At 54.0% G+C, this 20574-nt stretch overlaps 6 protein-coding genes across 6 annotated transcripts; 5 read left to right on the forward strand and 1 right to left on the reverse strand.

The window, feature by feature from the left end:
- Positions 1–2269: 2269 nt before the first annotated feature.
- Positions 2270–3687, forward strand: BO70DRAFT_428430 (uncharacterized protein; the record flags this gene model as incomplete). Its single annotated transcript, XM_025547971.1, has 2 exons — positions 2270–2431; positions 2524–3687. 2 exons carry the CDS (start codon positions 2270–2272, stop codon positions 3391–3393), a joined length of 1032 nt encoding a protein of 343 aa, XP_025400171.1. The 3' UTR covers positions 3394–3687.
- A 1741-nt stretch (positions 3688–5428) lies between these two features.
- On the forward strand, positions 5429–7098 carry BO70DRAFT_378983 (putative MFS transporter). Its single transcript, XM_025545305.1, has 2 exons — positions 5429–5742; positions 5798–7098. The coding sequence occupies exons 1-2, from the start codon at positions 5490–5492 to the stop codon at positions 7087–7089; spliced, it is 1545 nt and encodes a 514-aa protein (XP_025400172.1). The 5' UTR covers positions 5429–5489; the 3' UTR covers positions 7090–7098.
- Positions 7099–8351: 1253 nt separating this feature from the next.
- Positions 8352–10073, reverse strand: BO70DRAFT_428432 (oleate hydratase; the record flags this gene model as incomplete). The annotated part of the gene is made up of 2 exons (XM_025547972.1): positions 8352–9426; positions 9496–10073. The coding sequence occupies 2 exons, from the start codon at positions 10071–10073 to the stop codon at positions 8352–8354; spliced, it is 1653 nt and encodes a 550-aa protein (XP_025400173.1).
- Positions 10074–10670: 597 nt separating this feature from the next.
- BO70DRAFT_228953 (Zn(II)2Cys6 transcription factor) lies at positions 10671–13177 on the forward strand. Its single transcript, XM_025538772.1, has 5 exons — positions 10671–11643; positions 11697–11872; positions 11925–12223; positions 12269–12489; positions 12548–13177. The coding sequence occupies exons 1-5, from the start codon at positions 10717–10719 to the stop codon at positions 13091–13093; spliced, it is 2169 nt and encodes a 722-aa protein (XP_025400174.1). The 5' UTR covers positions 10671–10716; the 3' UTR covers positions 13094–13177.
- A 1796-nt stretch (positions 13178–14973) lies between these two features.
- On the forward strand, positions 14974–18429 carry BO70DRAFT_228980 (GAF domain-containing sensor histidine kinase). Its single transcript, XM_025538773.1, has 4 exons — positions 14974–16138; positions 16189–16902; positions 16953–17984; positions 18047–18429. The coding sequence occupies exons 1-4, from the start codon at positions 15078–15080 to the stop codon at positions 18345–18347; spliced, it is 3108 nt and encodes a 1035-aa protein (XP_025400175.1). The 5' UTR covers positions 14974–15077; the 3' UTR covers positions 18348–18429.
- BO70DRAFT_361229 (response regulator) lies at positions 18224–18915 on the forward strand. Its single transcript, XM_025542996.1, has 2 exons — positions 18224–18486; positions 18643–18915. Exons 1-2 carry the CDS (start codon positions 18387–18389, stop codon positions 18852–18854), a joined length of 312 nt encoding a protein of 103 aa, XP_025400176.1. The 5' UTR covers positions 18224–18386; the 3' UTR covers positions 18855–18915.
- Positions 18916–20574: the final 1659 nt, after the last annotated feature.

The following is a 20574-nucleotide window of genomic DNA, read 5'->3' on the forward strand; positions in this document are numbered from 1 at the left end:
GTTAGGGCAAGTATTCAAAGCAAAGCCCACCGTCTTTCTCAGGACGGCATCTCTCTGGCCGTCCACGTATCATGAACCATATGACCTCCCAGGTCTCCGGATGTAAGGCCTTGTCAAAGTAGAGGTCCAGCACTGTAATGTCTTTTGCGGGGCTGGGCTGCCTATAATCATAGGGTATATTTGCCTTGTCAAGTAGGTCACAAACACTGTCTGAAATCTTTATTCTCAGCAGATAGGCGGTGTATATAGCTAGAGACCTTAATATGTTTACCAAAGCATTTTTGCGTTTCAGGGATGCTGCGCCTATACTCCTCGTTGAGAGCTCGGCGAATAGCTTGGGCTATGGTATCGCATTCCCAGGAAGATACAGAGAGAAATCGTTTGATTGTCTTCGAACTCAACAATTGCATAGCATGTTTCAGAACATGATCATATCCAAAGGTATCTCTAGGAACAGTCGCTCATAAGCAAGGTGTTCCTCAAAATAAAGGTTGACGAGATCAAAATCTTTATCATTGGTTCCCGCTCGCAGAATTGAAACAAGAGAGCTGGCGCGGTAACCGTAAGTGAATTGATAATTATAGCCAGATTCGGGAAAAAGTCGGGCCATTGACATATGTGACTGTGCAGGACAGTGACACAGGAAGCCCATTGCGTCGTAAGAATCCCTTCGGTGATGTTCATATTCATAAAAAGGCGGCGTAATTCGTTTAGGGTCCCAATGGCTGAGGTTATCGAGGGCCAGGCTCCCAAGATCAGGTAGAGTGGTCCATGCCAAGAGCCCAGGTCTAGCACTGTACTGTAACAACAGCCTGGCAATATCAACCTGACCATGTTTCACTGCAAGGTGCAACATTCACTCCGCATTCAGGGTACAAGAGTTTGGGCTGATGCCCAGGTCCAAAAAGAACTCGACAGACTCAAAACAGCCATTCTTCACCGCCCAGGCAAAGGGCTCTAGGGCTTTTTCCAAATCCGACTGAGCCTTGACACAGGGTGCACAGGATGAACGTAGATAGACATTGTGAGCCAGATGGGGTCCTATGTCCAGCGGCTTCTCATCATTCGCAATCTCAACTAACTCATCACGCCAAAACGTCATAGTAACCCTCTTTCTGAAGTACTTCTGAGCAGGGATCGCATGATTTATAGCCCTAGATTGCAGCAGAGGAAGACATGTTTTGTGTAAGGCCTTGCGTGTCCGTGACAAACGACTGAGAGTTTGATCCCAGCTGTTCGATGATCCCGAAGGTACGAGCATGCCCCAGAACAAACTGGAGGAATCTGTTCATTGCAATTCTCGGGTTTCTCTGACCAATATCTTGAGTAAAGAATTATTTTCTATGATATCTTCCTTTCTCAACAAGAAGGAGAAGGCTCTATATATATCTTTAGTCGACTATTTTCTCTCCTTGTTTTAAATTATATTGTCGAACCTAGTGCACCTCTATAAATAGAAGGATATCGAGACACCTTAGTTTAGGGGAGTTACACGCCGACTCCTCACATACATAACAGGAACATGCCGGACTATACTTATTTAGTTTTTAGGTTAGGCTTCTTTGGCTTATTCGTAATATCTCCTCTGCAAACTATAACTACCGGCTAAAGATATAAATATCTCCTAATCTGCTTCCTATTCACCTAAAAAGAACAGTATTATCTTCCTTACTTGATATCACCCTTTTACATCCAAGCGCTGTGCAAAAAGACAGACGTCACTATGTCACGAAGAGCTTCTCGCATGTCCAATTCGCTTATAAAGACTTCCAAAAAGCTGGAAGGAATCTTCAGAAGAAAACACAGAACGGACCTGATAAACTGCCCAAGCCTGGATGACTTTCCAAAGGAATACCTTGGTATGGTGGTCAATGGTATGGCTGAATATATGGACAATCAAACTCTTAGTCGATTCTCAACAAATGCAAAAGTTTGTACGAGCTCTCTCACCCTCACTTGCGATCCAGAGTGAAGGGTTATGCGCTTCCTGCTCAGGTGCACTATCATAATAGAGTTCTTGTCCTCGACGACAAGTTTCAGCCGCTTCTATTCTATGACCAAACCAAAATAAATCCACATTTGTCATATCCAGAGGTACCTCTTCTACATAAGCGAGGACACGAGGACAGGGATAAAAGCAACCCTCGGTCACCTTTTGAATATGACGGAGAGGACAAGCAGGGGCGATCGTGTTCGTACCTGGGGGTGGAATACCTGGATAGGGATAAAAGGAATGCTTTCCCCACTTCCTCACGGCCAATTTATGAAGATGACAAAGGAGGACCACATGGGAAAGGATTCCTGGAGAAGGATGGAAGTAGTGAACCACCTCCATATCCTGGGCCACCTTCTGGAGAACCACCCACATATCCTGGACCACCTCGGACCAATCTTGATGATGCTCAAAGAGAGCCAGTGGATGGATACAACGGTCCGGTTCAAAGAAATGACGCAGGGGTTGAGGATGTGCATGCGAGTCCAGTCCGTTTGCGCTTGGTGGTGTCTAATGATGCAGCGGAGCAGATAGCCTTGCCCCCAGAGCCGTTCTCCCGCGCCGTTAAAGAAGGCGATTACAAGTCCGTTAAGCTCTTTCTGAACGCGGGTGTAAGTGCGAATCCCTATACCCTAGATGGACTCTGGATGCTGCACCTGGCGGTTCAGTATGGCCAGATCAATATTGCTGAGTTATTGCTACAGTACGGTGCAGACCCAAATTTGGAGGCATGGGTCACCAAGCCCAGGCGCAGTGAATTGATGAAAGGGCTAACAGATAGCGACGGTGAATTTCTATCCAGCAGCGAATGGGAACTATGGGGCAGATATGAATATGACCACCGTGAACGCTACTGGAGATTAAACGAGAATGAGGGGCAGCATTACGCAACTGCGTTAGACCTTCTGTGTCACGGTCCCAGGTCAGCACATAAGAGGATGGGCCGACTACTTCTAGAAGCCGACTCTAGGTATACGTGTCTGAAACTGTTTGTGTTATCCTGGATCTGGACAAGATCTTACAACAAGCCTATTTTGACTCCTGCGTTTAGAGAGGCAATAGATCTGTCCGATGCGCCGGTAGAGCGAGTTGAAAAGCGACGTAAGGTTGTCAACCCGTTTTTAGCCCTGCCCGGGGAGGAAGGAGACCTCATGGAAAGTCCTGGGACTGATGATAGCGCCGGGCATATTCAGTTGCACATGGAAGTTCGATGGGCCCTAAGAGCAAAATTGCTTGGCAATGTAAAGTTCTTGCTGCAGTGGAGGCGCCTCAACTTCGACGCCGGGTTGCTGTCCAAATGCAGGCAGATGATGTGGGAGGCAGATGAGAGGGACATGAGAATTATGAAGAGGTATATGGAGGTGTTGCTCTTGATGGAGAAGGCTATGAAATGGAAATGAGTGGTGTTCAAGATATCAACCTTTAGGGAGATAAAGGATGGTTTTCGAGGTTGCAGTTTGAAGCTTAGCTGAACGGTTTGAATTAGAATGCGTTGTTGAGAAATTTCTCACCCAACTATGTTTCGTCGTTGATAGACTCGTAGATAATCAAGGACTTGACTCAGCGATTTCGGTAGAGAAGTTCCCAGCATGTTTGGATGTGTCACCTAAAGGGGCACTCATCGACAAGACCGAGATTGGGGAACTCCAGGAACGCTGTTTACGGAGATAGGAGTCAGCACTGATCTGTTTGAGCTATGGAGCAGGAGCGACGAACTTATCATGTTATCATTTCACGATAAAATACCACTATGTGGGAAATGGGATGAATGGCCGGGGAGTTTCTAGAAGACGCTGGAGCTCGGGAGTCACTTAGTATGTGACTTCTCCTTCACAGGCGTTTTCCAGCCTAGTCATGAAGTGCCCGCGTATTAACCTCAACAAGGGTATCAGACCTTCCATCGGGCGCGAGTGAAGCCAGATATCGCGACGGGAACGGCCAGCAAGGCGCGGAAAGGGTCGAGGGAGCGAGGGCTCGTTATCGAAACCCTAAGCGCGACCGTTGATAACTCCCCTCTTTGTGGTGTTCGAAGAAACAGAACCCCTCGTCAGCGAAAGATGATGAATACGGATGTATATCTGCTGTATCCGAGTTTTGCGACCGAGAGAAGATCCCCCGTCTCAAACAAGGGTTGGTTTTCTGATGTTTCGAGACTTCTCACGACGCGTTTTCCGTTCAGGGCAGTTGTCGACAACGGTGCTTTGGGTTCAATGGAGACAGCCAACACGGTTGATGAGGTTCGACGACAAAATTGGACAAAGAGTCATAGAGATGTTCCGACCGAGATGGATGGTTGCTGAGTGAAGGAGAGGAGCAAGCTGGAGCGGAGGTGGACGGGCTAGTTCGTGGTCTGTTTACTCGGCTAAATCAGTTGTTTTGTCTAGTTGTCAAACCATAAAGTGAATCCTGTAAGGTGTAAACAAGTACAGACCATTCTTTGCGTCGCAGTGCTGGCACAGAATTCGCATGCTCCTGATAGAACCGCAGCCGGGGTATACCAAGTAGTTGGGTGTTCAACAAAACCCCTCAAGCCAATTGTCCCCAGACACTAACAGGGCATTGAAAATTGATACCTCATTTGTAACACTTATCCATGACTAAGGCTTGCGCGATAACTCCTCTTTCCTCCAGAAGCATGAAATCGATGTCTGGGATGTTCGATCGCCGTCGCCGATAAGGAAAGTGGTTGGTGTTACCGTGGTCTTCACTTTGGACGCGCAGTGGGATAGTAGATGAAGAGAATCGATACAAGTCGGGGGGAGGTAAAGTAGTGGCAAATATGGTCAATCGAGGACCATGCCAAGCCGGAGCAGAACAATCATATTTCTTCAGTAAAATATATAAAACTCTGTATCTCCTGCATTTTAGATGGATTAAATAAATAATAAGAGAGAAAGGTCCCGCATTTCCGCCTGGATGACCAGATATGGGTCTGGAGAGACACGCCCACGAGATACCGAGACCTCGTCACGTCTCACTCTGATGCGCGGTGCATGCGATTGAAGTCCAGGAGATGCTCGAGTTGGGGTTATCCTGGCAAGGAGCGACGTGATAGACCGCCTTCCGGATTAGGATCCATCTCTGCCGTATTTTGAGCCCGAACAGGAGGCGGTGTGGATGACAGCTGAGCGGCGGAAATCCGGGGCTGCGGAGAGGCGGAAAGGCGGAGACGCCAAGGCGCAACACGAGGCGGAGGCCGCCAAGGACATCAGAACCGCCGAGCTTCACCCTTCGGGGAGGACAAACCCTCGCGTGCCACTGCTTGGCCCGAACCTTGAATACCCTGATTCCCTCGCATGACGCGATGACTGGCTGCCCCACGACTGTCCCATGAGCCCGTCATTGCACGTGAACCCCGAGAGGAATGCGATGTTATAACGGGGGCAAGCTCTCGACCCGTTACTCCTTCCTCGCGTCAGACTGCTCCCGGTCCCACCAGCCAGCGCAGCTCATCTTGTTCCGCACAACTTCGTCCAGGGCGATTTGTTTTCGACAGATGGCGTCGTCGACCAGTCCCCCGGACATCACTGCGGATGGAAAGCGTACAGCTCAGCACGAGGAGACGATCTGGGATCAGGACGTACACAAAGCAGCAGGACCGGGCCTTGCGGCGAGCGATCAGGACGGTAGAGCCCTGGTGGAGTTCGATCGCAAGGCCGAGTCTCGTCTCCGGCGAAAGATCGACCTGTACATCCTCCCGACCGTGGCCTTGATATACCTGTTCTGCTTCATCGATCGCGCCAACATCGGTATGACTGCTACGTCTATCTACCTCCGATACCCAACTGACGCCCCCCTCAACAGGTAACGCAAAGCTGGCCGGACTCGAAAAAGACCTCGGTCTGCATGGCAACGACTACAATGCGGTGCTGTCCGTCTTCTACATCTCCTACATCCTGTTCGAGATTCCCTCCAACATGGCTTGCAAGCTGATCGGACCCGGCTGGTTTCTCCCCGCCATAACCCTAGCCTTTGGCATCTGCTCTCTCGGCACGGCATTCGTTCAGAACATCCACAGCGCGTCCGGGGTACGGTTCCTCCTCGGCGTCTTCGAGGCGGGGATGATGCCCGGAATCGCCTACTACCTATCCCGGTGGTATCGAAGCCGGGAACTAGCCTTCTACCTGTCCATCTACGTCGTGATGGCGCCCCTGGCCGGTGCATTTGGCGGACTGCTCGCCTCGGCGATCCTCACCCTCGACCACTTCGGCAGTCTGCACACCTGGCGCATGATATTCGCGATCGAGGGAATCATCACGATCGGACTAGGCCTCCTGGCCTTCGCCACCCTCACCGACCGTCCGCAGACAGCCCGCTGGCTGACCGCATCAGAAAAAACCCTGGCCATCGCGCGACTGAAATGCGAACGGGTAGCCACCACCGAGATCCTCGACCAGATGGACGCGGCCAAGACGCTGCGCGGGATCCTCAGCCCCGTCACCCTGACCACGGCATTCATCTTCCTCCTCAACAACATCACGGTCCAAGGCCTGGCCTTCTTCGCCCCCACCATCGTGCGCACCATCTACCCGACCCGCACCGTCGTCGCGCAGCAGCTGCACACCGTGCCGCCCTACGTCGTGGGCGCCTTCTTCACCGTCCTGTTCCCGCTCCTGAGCTGGCGCTTCGACCGGCGCCTCATCTTCTTCGTCCTCGCCCCGCCCCTCCTGATGGCCGGATACATCCTCTTCCTGGCCAGCACGTCCCCCCACGTGCGCTACGGCGCCACCTTTCTCATCGCCAGCGGCGCCTTCAGCTTCGGCCCCCTGTGCAACGCCCACGTCTCCAACAACGTCGTCTCCGACACCGCCCGCTCCTCGGCCCTCGCCACAAACGTCACCCTCGGCGCCATCGGCGGGCTGATCTCCACCTGGTCGTTTCTGCCTTTCGATGCCCCAAACTACCGTATCGGAAATGGATTGAATCTGGCTACCTCGACCGTGACCCTTCTCGTCGCCGCGCTGATGTGGTGGTGGATGCGCGGGGATAATCGGCGTCGAGAGACGGTGGATCTGGATCGTGCGTTGGGCGGGATGACCCAGAATCAGATCCAGGATCTGGACTGGAGGAATCCGGCCTTTCAGTGGCGGATATAGAATAGATAGCGGGTAGGAGTTGGACTTTTGTTCGTGGTTAGGGTTGTGTGTGGGGGTAATGTCTGGTCGCTGTGATACATATACATATTGCGGGTAGATAGGTAGGTCGGTCGGTCGGTAGGTAGTTACGCTACACATTCTACATTCTATCGGGCATTTCCAGATAAAATCCCCGTGATGGAGAGAAGGGCGTTGATTATAACTTGGCTTCCTTGCCTAGATAGTCCTACCCATTCCCTGCCACATTATATACTAGTACCTCACCTCGTCCCGTGCCTGTCCACCCCGATCCCAATATCCCACCCCATCCCCCTCCCCTCCCCTCCCTTCCCATTTCGCTACTCCCTTCCCCCCAATAACTCGGTAAATGCGATTCCCCACCGGCTAGCGCGTTAGATTCCATCTAAGTTATAATTCTCCCGCCTTTCATCCGAGCAAGTGCTCGTGCGCGGATTCAACCCGATCAGCAAATAAGATCACGAGATCAGAAAGATAGGTTAACATGGTAAGTACACGCTAAAGCAAGACGCTGTTTCGTGGACATTGGTAGGATGAAGTGGAATGGAATAGGTGGTGGTTGTGGTGGTTGGAAATATGGGTTGGCTTGATAGGGGATGCTATACTGGATGTCTTGGATTTGAAGGGGAAGGGGGGGGGGGAGTTGGTACGTACCTTTGCTTAGCTTATCTACGCTCCGGAAATGAATGGAATGCGTGGATGGATGGGGGGATGTGGAAGAATGGGAAGGATTTATAGGTTCGTACTCTGTATTGTATTCTGTTTCGGCTGTCATGGTGGTGGTGGTGGTGGTGGTAGGTAGGTAGGTAGGTAGAGGATTTGGAAATGGGAAGTATACTTCATTCTGCTTGGAATATATCGTACGTGTGGATGGTATTAGAAAGGAAGAAGTGGTAAGATGTGTCAGTCTGGATTAGGGAAGAGTATGACAGTATGACAGGATATTATAGGTATGGGGTGGTGGGGGGGGTACAAGATAAAACAAGACGGGGAATGCTTGAGCCATAGGTACATGAATACATGAAATGCAATTCAATTCAATTCCGTCCAGCCCGGTCCAGTCCAGTCCATGGCAATCAAATGAAACCGGAGCGCGGAAAGAGACGGGCAGATAGGTACGGCACCATTCGAAGAAAACACGAAAACGGAGGAGACATCCAATCACACCCCAATATTCAAAACAAATTCAAATAAACAAACCACCAACCCCGCCCCTCCTTCCGCAAAATCCCCCCCCTCCCCACCTACGCGCCGCCCAACAAATCAAACACACTCAACAACATATGCCTTTCGATGCGCGGCACCTTCCTCTCCAACCCCATCACCTCGCCGACCGCCATCTGCGCCCCCCTGACACTATACTCCATGCTGAGAGTAGTATCATCCGTAATCTCGACGAACTGGCCCACCAGCGCCAGATTGCCCCCCGCCACGACCTCCGCCCTCTGGCCCATCTTCCGCGGCAGGAGAGGCGCCGTGGCCAACGGAATCACGCACGGAATGGTATTGGACCTGGGGAGCAGCTCGTCGACCGGCAAGCCGAGGTGCGAGAAGACCTCTGTGGCGATCTCCTCGCCCGTGCAGGCGGTCATGGGCTTCGGGACAAAGGTGCCCTGTGCGAGCGGATGCAGGCCGTATCCCCAGATGACGTGCGTGGAGGACGGCTGGTCCGGGCAGACGGGCTGGGCGGGGATACTGAGGCTGAGGCACCAAGGGCTGCTGGAGAGGGTGAGGAGCGCAGTGGTGCCCGGGTCGGTGGCTGTGAGGGTGGAGTAGAGGGTCAGGAAGGGGGTGTCGTGCAGGGTTGTGGTGAATGTGGTTAGGGTTGTTTGTGGGGTGTGGGAGGTGAAGTGGGAGGGGGAGCCGAATTGGGCGTTGGGAAAGGCTTCGGAGAGGGAGTGCCACAGGGTCCAGGCACTGTCTTTGTCGGTGGAGGGGGAGCTGGGTTTGGGGGATGTGGTGTTGGTGCCGGTTTGGGTGCCGGTGGAGGTCGAGCCCAGGGTGGCCAGGACGATGTCGCTGGGCGCCACCACGATGGACTTTTCGATCGGGTCTTTCGTGTCGGTGTCGGTGAGAACGATGTTGGTCACGGTGTGCGGCGAGTCGGGGTGCGTTTCGAGTCGCGTCACCCGCGCGTGGAAGTGGAAGTCCACCCCGATGCGCTCGAGGTAGCTCGAGATCGGCTGGATGATCGATTCGTAGATCGTGTATTTGGTCCGGTCCAGCGGTTTGATGTCGTTGAGGTGTTCGATGTCCGCCAGGTGCTTGCACAGTCCGCGCCGGAATTCCGCCACGCTGTGCCAGGGTTGCAGGGCGAAGCTGGGGGGTTGTGTTAGTCGGGGCCAGACAGGAGGATTCACCGGGGAAGACTGGGTAAGGATGGCTCACGTCGTGGACCACTGCATCCAGAAGTTGGTCTTGAAGAACGCCTCGTCGAAGTAATCGCGGATGGCGCCGTCCCCGAGCGAGCGTTCGTTCTCGAGCATAATCCGCATGAGTTCCATGCGGTACTTGGGCCCGATCTGCAGGCTGTTGATATGGACGCATTCTGGACCGTCCTTCCCCTGCCGGATGAGCCGGGTGGTGGATTTCTGCTTCTGGGGCACAGTCGCATGGCGGTCGGCGTCCTTGATGGAGTCCAGGAGCGACTTCTCCGGGTTGTCGAGGCTGGGGACGAGAGAAAGGAGCTCCTCGACGCAGCGGTCGTGGAAGTAGGGCAGGCTGCCTGTATACAGGACGTAGCCGTCCTGGGCATTGCCGCAGCCTGTGATGCCGCCACCCGCGTGGGAATGCACGTCGAGGATGTGGATGTGCGATGGGGTCACGTTTGCATCGCGGATGAGGTGCACCGCCGCGGACAGCGAGGCGATGCCACTCCCTATCAGCCAGGCCTGGGTGGTGGCTGGATCGCGCTTCTCCGAGGCCTCACCGCGGTGCGGTTTGGCGATGTGGATGGCTGGCTTCATGGGATTTGTTTTGATGTCCTTAGCTGTAGGGTGGGGTAGCTATGGTAGCTGCTTAGATGGAGGGTCTACCGAGATGAGAGGAGCGAGATCCTGGGGGGTTATAACAGTGTGATACATGCGACGTCATCATAGAGACATCGGGACGGCCACCGATCATGAGATGTAACACGAGGATGCCAAAGTTGCCGTCAATCAGGATGCATCCCACATCTTGGGTGGTCAGCGCGCCTCAGCCCTATTTGCTGGCGACATCTCCAGTGCATGCCGATGTGAGGGGTAGCAGATCAAACATGGTCCGCAATGCGCCTCAACCAGATTTCAGATCGTGGACTCCCTTAAGCTCACATGTCGGTTTATAGGGTTAGGCAGGCAGTCAGGCAATAAGGCGCCTAGGCAAACGTCAGTAAGACGTAAGGCAGCAAGGCAGACAGGCAGCCGCCAGTCAGCTGACAGTCACATGCCCCACTAGGCCGCATCGGGACCGGAATACCGGATCGGCTCACGTGCCGTACATCCGACTTCTCGGCTCTCGATCGATGCGGAATCGCTCCATGACGCAGAAGCATCAAAGAAAGTCCCCCCCCCCCCCCCCTCCCTTGCGATACAGTCAGGAGTGCCCTTCTGATCTGCCCTCCGCCAGGACATGGCCGACCCCGTCTCGCCGGCCCAGCCCTCCGGCTGGCGGATCCCCAAGGCCTGCCAAGAGTGCAGGAAGCGGAAGATCAAGTGCAATGGCGTCAATCCGTGCAAAACCTGCCAGCTGCGCCATACCCCATGTATTTATCGCGAGGTCATCCGCCAGCGCAAGAAGAAACACCACTACCCGGAGTCGTCTGCCAGTGATGCGTTGGCCTCCAATAATGGGGCCTCCCGGCCCGACTATTCTGGCCCATCGCCGCATTCTCCTGGCCCGACGGACCACCACCACCATCAGCATCATCAACAACAACCACCAGCACCACTAACACGACGGCGAAATCCGTCCGTCAGCCTGACCTTCAACAACAGCGTTTCCGCCACGCACATGGCATCGCCATCGTGCAAGGTGCAGTTGTACTATGGCTCAACATCCCATTTCGCGCTGATGCACGAGATCTACCGCGGCCTGGTCTCGAACAACCAATCAGCGGAGCCGCAGGAGCCCCAGGGCGAGGTCGAAGAAGCCAGTGCTGGCCTGGACATGTTCAGCTTCCGCCGCATCTTTTTCGGAACCCAGGCCGAATCGCATGATCCGAACAAGGTCCCCAATGGGCCCGATGCGCAGGTCCTGTTCCTGCCCTACGAGCTGGCCAAGGACTTCCTGCACCGCTTCCTGGCGACGCTGTATCATATGGTCCCCTTCTGGCCCAAGGACGTCTTTTACCAGCAGCTCGAGCACCTGTATCGCCCAACGGCGGACGTCCGCTCGGACAAATGGGCCCAGTCGATGCTCCTGATGGGCTTGGCTATCGGTGCTCTCGCGACGGAGCATCACCACTGGGGGGATGTACTGTATGACCGCGTAAAGGCGTCTACCACATCGCTCGATGATGTGGTCAACCTTCAGACAGTACAGTTGTCCATGTTCATGATAAGTAGCCGTCTCCCAGAGCGTCGCGACCGGGATGTTGACCTCACTAGCACGCGCACTTCCAGACCGAACAAGGGAGGCCGAACTCGGCATTTCTTCTGATGGGCACGGCGGCCCGGACGGCCATCTCCGCCGGCCTGCACAAAGAAGCCCCCAGCGACGGTGGCGACGCTGCCGATAGCGTCGAGGAACGACGGTGTACGTTTTGGTCACTGTACTTTTACGAAGTGTTCGTCCACCGCCAATTGATTGTTACTGCTTTGTACTGACGGCCCCCTCAGCTGGACCTGCTTCCACCTAGGACGGCCAAGATCCTTGTCGGCCAAGGACATTGGGATTGCACCACCGGAGGACCCGTTCCTGCAGGTTCTGATTCATCTTTCGAAGATCATCACCCGATCGGCCGACGAGATGTACGGCCGGCGTCACGAGTCCTTGCTGCAGATGTGGAAGATTGCGAGGTCGATCACAGATGAACTGCGTGGCTACGACTCGATGATGCAGCATGCCCTCGGGTTCGGACTCGACAAGCAGGTTCAACCCGGAAGTCTGGGCGTCAGACAGACCATCCTAATAACGCGTATGTTTTGAGGAACTCATCTCTGGCACCATGCTAACCGGGTAGTTTATTACCACACCATCCTCTTGACATTCCGCCCGTTTCTGATTTTCCGGGGCCGGTGGCATCGGGATATGAAAATGTCCGCACACCGGGAGGGCGGCATCGGCAAACGACCGACAGAGATCCCCACATGGCTCAACGAAGCCTGCAACCAGGCCCTCAGTGCTGCATGTCGAACGATCCATCATCTCTATGAAGCCTCGATCTACAACGACCTCGTTCGGGTATGTCTCTCGAAAACCCACCAGTTGTCCCGTCTGCATGGTGCTGATCGTGTTTTAGGAACTCCGCTACCACGGGTACTTCTTGGGCAGTTCTAGTTTCGCCCTGATCTACGACCTCATGCATGGGGAAAATCTGGCGTGCACGCACCTGCCGTGGATCCACGCCGCCCTGCAGGGCCTGTCATCGATGCGACCCGGGGAACCTATCTCGAGCTCCATGTCCGCGATCTTGACCGTCCTGCGAAAGATACACCCCTCGTACGACTGGTCGCCCGAGGCTATTGCCAAAGGCCAGCCCTTCGGGCTGGATCAAACCCAGGCCGCGATCCGCCACTACTCCAGCGACGTCTCCCCGCATCCACAGGGCCCAGTGCCCGAGCCGGTGCACGGAGGTCTGCCGGGCGGGGGAGGCCTTGCGATGCTGTCCGATTTCCAGGGCAACTCGCTGCAGGATGGCATCCGCATGCCCAGCGGCAGCGTGGGCAGTGGCGAGGACCTGCTGGACTTCACGCAGTCCGACATGGGGTGGGACTTTGACTTTTCCACGATGGACCTGGAGGCGTTCTTTTCCATCAACCCCACGATGGATCCGGCGATATTCTAACAAAGGTCTTCCCTCCATCTCTCTCTCTCTCTCTCACACACACACACACCCTCGTCTGTTGAGGCAACCGATCAGGTCAGGTCAGGTGACTGTGGCGGGTGGGGATGGGGATGTATACTCAGGACCCAAACAACATGCTCGGAGGGAAGCTTTGCGTCCGTACTGGCCATGGTTGGCCGGAGAGACTTTCTGCGCCCGCGGGCATGTGAACCCACTTATTGGCCAAGCAGGTTTAGAGTTGCCCTCGGCTTTCACGAGGAGATGGTGTTGCAACACGAGATTACTAGGCTTGGCTGGCTACCGCCGTGCAGAAATTTGCGGTCGCCAACCAACCCAAGCCTCCTTAATACAGTGATACCCCCCCGGAGATATTTCCATCTTCCTGAAAAAGGAAGACCCAGGATATACTTGACTTCATTTCTCGCTTCTTATCATCCTGTCCGTAGTCTGGGGGTTTCTGGATTTCTGCCCCCGTAGATTCAAGTGCCAGAGTCTTCAGTTCAAAGTTGAAGGAAGTCGAATCTAGACCGATGCACAGTAGATATAACTAGATGAATCATCAAACCGATTTCATTGCATTCATCCATCGCAATTTTCACACCGACCGCCCGCAACCCAAAGTCGATGAGTAAGTAATGTAATGGTAATGGTCAAAAAAATCAATCATGATTGGTAACTTGGTACCGTTGAACCCGTCGCAGATCCTCGAGTCGGAGCATTTTAATCTTATCTCGATCTCGGTATCTGCCAGCCTGCCTGCCTGTCCGTGAGGTCCTTCCTCCCCGCCTGGTCGTAGACTTCGACGGTACATGGATGAGCTCCGATTGTCGGCTGATCAGTTGGCCTGGTTAAGGTTCCGTCGACGGGGCTGGTTAGTGTGGATTCCGCCCAATGAAAGGGGTCGGGAGGAGGGAAAGCACATGTGCGTAGCTCGTGTGCAGGAGGAATTTTTGGGGTTGTGGAATACGGACACGATGGAGGAGGAGGAGGAGGAGGAGGAGGAGGAGGAGAAGAGGGGGAGCACGGAGCATGCCTGAGGCTTAAGGTGTGGTGGCCGTGGTAGGTAACCTGAGGCGTCGACATGTCCGAATGCGGGCAGGACTTGGAAAAGCAACTCCGGGCCAATCCGGGCGCGTTGACGAGAGTTGAGTTACATCAATGACCCGTCCATCGCCTCTCTCCTTCTCCTTCTCCTTCTCCTTCTCCTTCTCCCTCTCCCTCCCCGTCCCACTCTTCCGCCCTCCCATCGCGTTACTCTCACCCCCCGAACGCACGCCATCAAATCATCAGCACCATCTATCGCTCTATCTCGATGGAAGTTTCTCGCGGTTGCTCGGCTAGGCGGCACCTGCCGCCGCCGCTGCTCCAGGGGATTTGTCGGGGCCGACCAGCGTGATGGTCGTCTCGTGGAACTGTTCGGCCGATGCCACCCAGGCTGCGAGTCTTGATGGCCGACCCGTGGGACGCGGGCGGTCGTTCCCGGGATTTGGCAGGATCTCACCCTCTGAGCCCATCGATGACCCCCCCCCCCTTAGTCGGGGTCGGTTCCATCGAATGGCCAGGCTCAGGGCCCATCAGCAAGCATCCACTCTCCACCCTCCCAGACTCGACTCGACCACACCCACTCGGCGGCCTAGACCGGTTCCCACCCTACTGGATGAGTTCCTCGGAAGCTCCTGTCCCAGATCCGGTGGCGCCGGCGTCGTGAACCCAAACCCTCTCGGTTCAGGTCGGCGTGACCAGCTCGACTTGCCCGTCCCGGTATTTAAGAGATAGTACCTCGTGCTTTTTCTTTTCCGTCCCACACCTGTCCCGCTCGAATCGTGGACAATTTTTGCGCCGACTTGCGATGCCATAGACGATCTTCCGTACGCGGTGGGCTCAGCAGCTGTCCATCCTTTGCCTTCGCCGCCCCGAATGACCCCGGAACTCCTCAGGTAGGCTGCGCTCTCGCACTGTGGCCGTTGGGGTGTGTGCTCACATCATGTCCCCTACACGCAGTCTCTACAGCGCCCACGATCGAACCCATGGGCTGCCGCGCCCGGCGTTTCCGTCTACTGCCAATGGGCGGGATAACTCCCTGATGACGTCCCCGGCGTCAGACCCTACCCTGACGGCGCTGGCGCAACTGGGCACCTATCGCTTGAACTGCAGATATGCTTTTGTTTCACTCCTTGATGGCTCGGGGCCACAGGTCATCGTGGGAGCCACACCGTCCGATCCTGGTTGCGACGGAGACGCTCGTGTTGGCAGTCTTTCAGTGGGCATGAAAACGTTGGGTCTGGGACGGGATGGAGGCGACGCGATCGAGTCTTCCAATGTCACATCAGACAGCACCCGTACCGTAGTCCGCGATCTTGCCATGCAACCGGATCTGACCGACCACCCTCTTGTGAAACAATTCCGGTCCAGGTTTTACGCGGAGGTTCCCTTGCGCAACTCTTCCGGGGAGACCTTTGGCACGTATTGCGTTGTGGATGAGACACCTCGCGATTCCTTCGCGGACAGCGATCTGGTAGGATTGCAGGATGTTGCGAACTCGGTCGCGCACCACCTCGAGAATGTCTGGGCGGTCCGGCATCACCGCCAGGCGGACCGTTTGCTAGGTAGCCTCATGAAGTTCATCAAAGGGCAGTCGGGCCATGAGAACGACGGTTGGAGGGCCCGCAGACGCAGCAACGCGACCGGTATTGTTTCACCTCGGTCATCCGAGGTACCCGGTCTTGACCGTCTCTCCATCACAACGACTAATAATCGGGGGGTTTCACCAGCCTCAGCGAAACACCCCCGGCTGACCCCGGCGAGCGAGTCGCCCTTCTTCCAAAACCAACCCTTTGGAGCCGTTCATTCGGCGCCCAATGACAGCCATCAACGGCATGTGAGGAAACGTTCCGATGAAACGAACAAGCTTATCATAGTGCCCGAGGGCAATGCCATCTCCGAGAAGACGTCGTTGCTGTTTTCCCGTGCAAGCGCTCTTTTGCAGGAATCCATGGACTTGGACGGCGTTCTCTTTGTGGATGCCTCGCGCAGTAACTCTCGCAGGTAAGTATTGCTTTTCTTCGGTCACACAAAAGTCTGTCTAACGGAACCAGTGGCTCCACCGCCAGTGTTCGTGACTGGGATGTCCTATCTAAAGACAGCGACTCCGGGATCTCCCATCGCTCTCCGAGCATCTCCTCTCATGGTGGTTGGTCCGAGAAGCTGTGCGAACCAATCGGGTTCGCCTCGTCGGAGCACGCCGTGGAGTGCAATACCAATATGTTCAGGCTTGGCTTGACGGAAGGGCTGCTGCATGACATGTTCACTGCCTTCCCGCACGGCGAGGTCCTCCACCCTCATCAGACCTCTGGATCATCGGTCTCGAGCTTGCTGCATCAGCGGAGACAGAGCTTGCAGAGCGAGTATAGTCTACACCATTCGATCAATGCCCGGCTGGCGCACAATTGCCCAGAGGCCAGGTCTCTGGTGTTTCTTCCGCTGTGGAACTGGAACCGATCTCGCTGGCTGGCTGGGACACTTGTCTGGACGTGCGATGATAAGCGTCGACTAGGGCAAGATGATCTTGCCTTTCTGAAGACATTTGGTGACTCCATTGTCTCCGGGTTCTGCCAAATAGACTGGACCGCCACCGAAAAGTCGAAATCCGATCTACTGTCCTCGGTCAGCCACGAACTCCGATCCCCTCTACATGGCATGCTTGCCAGTACCGAGCTCTTGCAGACGACTCCTTTGGAACCTGCGCAGCAAGATATGGTCACCATGGTAGAAACGTGCGGGCTGACACTACTGGACACGATGAACCACCTGTGAGTTTGGACCACCCACCCACACACTGGACCGTTCACTGACTCTGCAGACTTGAATTCACCAAAATCAACAACCTGACTCAACTCCACAAGAAGGGCGGCACCAGCAGCGATGGCCTGGATAATCTCATGACAGACTTTGACTTGGACGAGCTGGTGGAAGAGGTAACCGAAGCGCTGTACTCGGGCCATCGCTCCCTCATCAACGCCGCCAAGATTGCAGGTCGATATCTTCCGAGCGGTCCCGGAGTTGGGAGTCGGCCTAACGGCACGCCTCCCCAGTTCAACCCAGATGACCTCTCTGTCATCAGCCGCATCGAAGATCTAGGCGCGTGGCATCTGCAATCACTGTCGGGTGCATGGCGACGAATCGTGATGAACATCCTGGGTAACGCATTCAAGTTCACCCGATGCGGCTTCATCGAGATCTCTCTAGCCAAGAAGGTCGAACGAAACGGCGAGACGAAGAAGACTCTAGCTCACCTGTCCATCACGGACACCGGCTGTGGAATATCGCCCGACTTTCTCCAGCACCAACTCTTCCAACCATTCGCGCAGGAAAGCATCTTGACGGAAGGTGTTGGGCTGGGTCTCAGTGTGGTGAAGCAACTCGTGAACTACCTCGGCGGGGACGTCGAGATCAAAAGTGACGTCGGAGTCGGGACCCATGTGGACGTGTACATCCCCGTGGAGTTCGTGGAAGGAGACTCCTTGTGGGCTGATGGGGTCCCGGGCGCCCGTATCATGACCCGAGTCTCTCTCATCGGCCTGAATGCCTACGCGGACTTCAAAGAAGCGCCCAGCGGACTGCTGAGCACGGAAGCCAAGCGCAAACTCTCGCTACGGAGTGCTCTCAGCAACGTCCTCTTAAGCCAGCCCGGCTGGATGGTCTCATTTGCTGATGACCTCGAGAAAGCCTCCGGAGACATCGGAGTCATCGAAGAATCCACCTTGAAAAAGCTCTCGAAAACGGGCCCCATCGACGTCAAATACAAGTCGATCCTCGTGATAGGCGAACAGGGCGTTTCGCTTCCCGGGGACTTTGCCATCAAAGGCGCCGACGTGTTCTACGTTTCGCAGCCGTAAGTATAGCACTCCAACACCACCACCACCATCACCGCTATTCTTTACTAATGGACCACAGAATCGGACCCCGAAAAGTCATGCAAGCGTTACAACGGATCACCGAGTCGCAACAGGCCCCTGGCGCATGCGAGGACGATCCCGTCCTCGGCCCGCTCCCTGGTCTCCCTCTCCGCGGACGCAGCTTATCCGATGCATTTGCCCTGGCCAAGGGCACGGAGTCTCCGCCCGTCGTCCGGGAGAACGTTTCGGAATTCGCCTCCATGCCGCCCGAGCCGACGGGGAAGAATAACCTCCATGTGCTGATTGTAGACGACAATGACATTAACATCAAGGTACGTATGACACACCCGTCACCATGATGGGCATTAGGTGACAGAGCACAGATACTGGCAACCTTCATGCGCAAAATCGGCTGCAGCTATGAAACTGCAAGCAATGGTCTGGCGGCGCTGGAAAAATATAAGGACTCGGCTCAGCCGTTTGATTATATCTTGATGGGTATGTTTCGTCCCTATTTTCGTTCTTAGCCCCGTCCCGGTCCCCGTCCCCATCCCTGTCCGCTTCCTGATCTTCGTCCAATATCTCTTATCTCCATCCCCGTCCCCATCCCCGTCCCCCTCCCATATCTATCTCTTGTCTCACTAAAAAAAACAGACATCTCCATGCCCATCATGGACGGGATCGCCTCCTCGGGCAAGATCCGTGAGTACGAAGAGCAGCAGTCGCTGCCGCGCGCCGCCATCATGGCGGTCACCGGGGTGGCCTCGAGCGAGATGCAACAGCAGGCCTTTGCAGCTGGCATTGACGATTACCTGGTGAAGCCGCTTTCACTGCATGATCTGAAACGAATTATGAATATTGCATGACTGGATAGATGTTTTGGTAGATAATACAGCTTTTGTTTGTTTGGGTTGGTTTGCGTTTGGGGGTGGGTGAGTGGGTAGGGCGTAACGGCGCGGGATTTGTCTATATTCTGTAGTTATGAAGTGGTATAACTATATGTCTTGTTCAGGACATAGGAGCTCGGTGTCGGGTTATTGCACCGGACTCTCTAGTCATTCTACGATTATATGTATCCAAACCCAGACATAGCAGCGCAGCAGATCGCACATCCACATCCACATCCACATCCACATCTATGCCACCCAATGGGACGAGGGGCATCAACATAATGAGCCTAAGTTCCAGTATAAACACACGGCATAAATTCACAAATCATAAGAATGGAGGTTGTTGTATAATGCCATCGCATGTAGCCCTGATTTCATCTATCTATTGGATTTGTCTTGTTGTACTTTAGTGTTTAAGGGACTCGGGGTTATGTACCACTATGTATCTTTTATACTAAGCTTCTGTCATTCTATTTTGGAATTGCATAGTAGGTAAGAGATGGATTGGATGGCTGTTAGCTGGATGGGTAGTTGGTTGAAGAGTCGTATATAGTAATATGATATTATTAATATGATGATATGATATGAGTCTGAGCATGAGGTAGCAGGCTGTCTGCCATGATGAAATTAGTCGCTAATTGCTATCAAGTATGAAAGGATAGAAAGGATGCGATGACACTGAAGATTCAGAGTTCCGACTAGGAATCCTAAATGCAAATCTAGTGAGATCAGCTGAGGTCTTATGACATTCCATTTCTGAATCGAAAGTTAAGTAGTGTATCCCAATACAAAAACCTATTACGTCAATCTCAGGCCAACGACATGTATAAGCCTGAACGGGCTGTTTCCTAGACCAACCGCCACGGACACAGAAGTTAGGTCGTCAACCCGACGGATGTCCTGGGTGTTTTTATCGCCCCAGTACCCACCCCCCCACTCTGTCCAGGACCATATATACCATTCCACAGTCCTGGGAGAGTTGTCCGCTGTATAATAACCAACCCTCCCTGCCGTGTCTATTGCCTGTATGGACCGAATTGGACTAGGGAATCAGTACGGCCCCTCGCTGTGGGCTCGACTGCGAGGGTTAGATCTGGATTTGGAATTTCCCCTGTGAATATAGTTTGGGTAGATTTGTTTGGCCAGGTAGAGATGCATATATGTAATGGTGGTGTTGGTGGTAGGTCATGGTTGTTTTGAGAGATTGGATAGGGTGCTAGGGCTTATTAGATGGATTCGTAGGAAAAGGGATCTGTTTTCAGGAGATGGCGGAATCGGGATGTTTTATTTCTGAGGATAGGGGGTGGGGGGGGTAAAAAGGGAAGGAAAGGGATGGCGGATGGGATGGATTTTATATACCCGTTGAGTCCGGGGTATTCACAGTCAGTGTGAATAATGAAATGAATAGATATGTAAGAATATAACCTATTTATCCCTGGTTATGATTGAATAGAAGAAATAATCTTTTATTATCAATGATATTTCTTATATGCAATAAATCATCATCAAGAATCCCCTTCTAGAAGTGAATACTACTGGAACCAGTCCTTCATACCTTGACACATCAAATTCCCAGATCATATAAATCCAATTCATCGACGTGCCCCGTCCCAAGATGGAGTTATAACAAAATTCAGACAGCATTCCCACTGACTATACATCCTACATACCTCCAACAATCCAATTCTCATACGCG

Source organism: Aspergillus heteromorphus (genome assembly GCF_003184545.1).
Source record: "Aspergillus heteromorphus CBS 117.55 chromosome Unknown BO70scaffold_9, whole genome shotgun sequence".
Classification (NCBI taxonomy): domain Eukaryota; kingdom Fungi; phylum Ascomycota; class Eurotiomycetes; order Eurotiales; family Aspergillaceae; genus Aspergillus; species Aspergillus heteromorphus.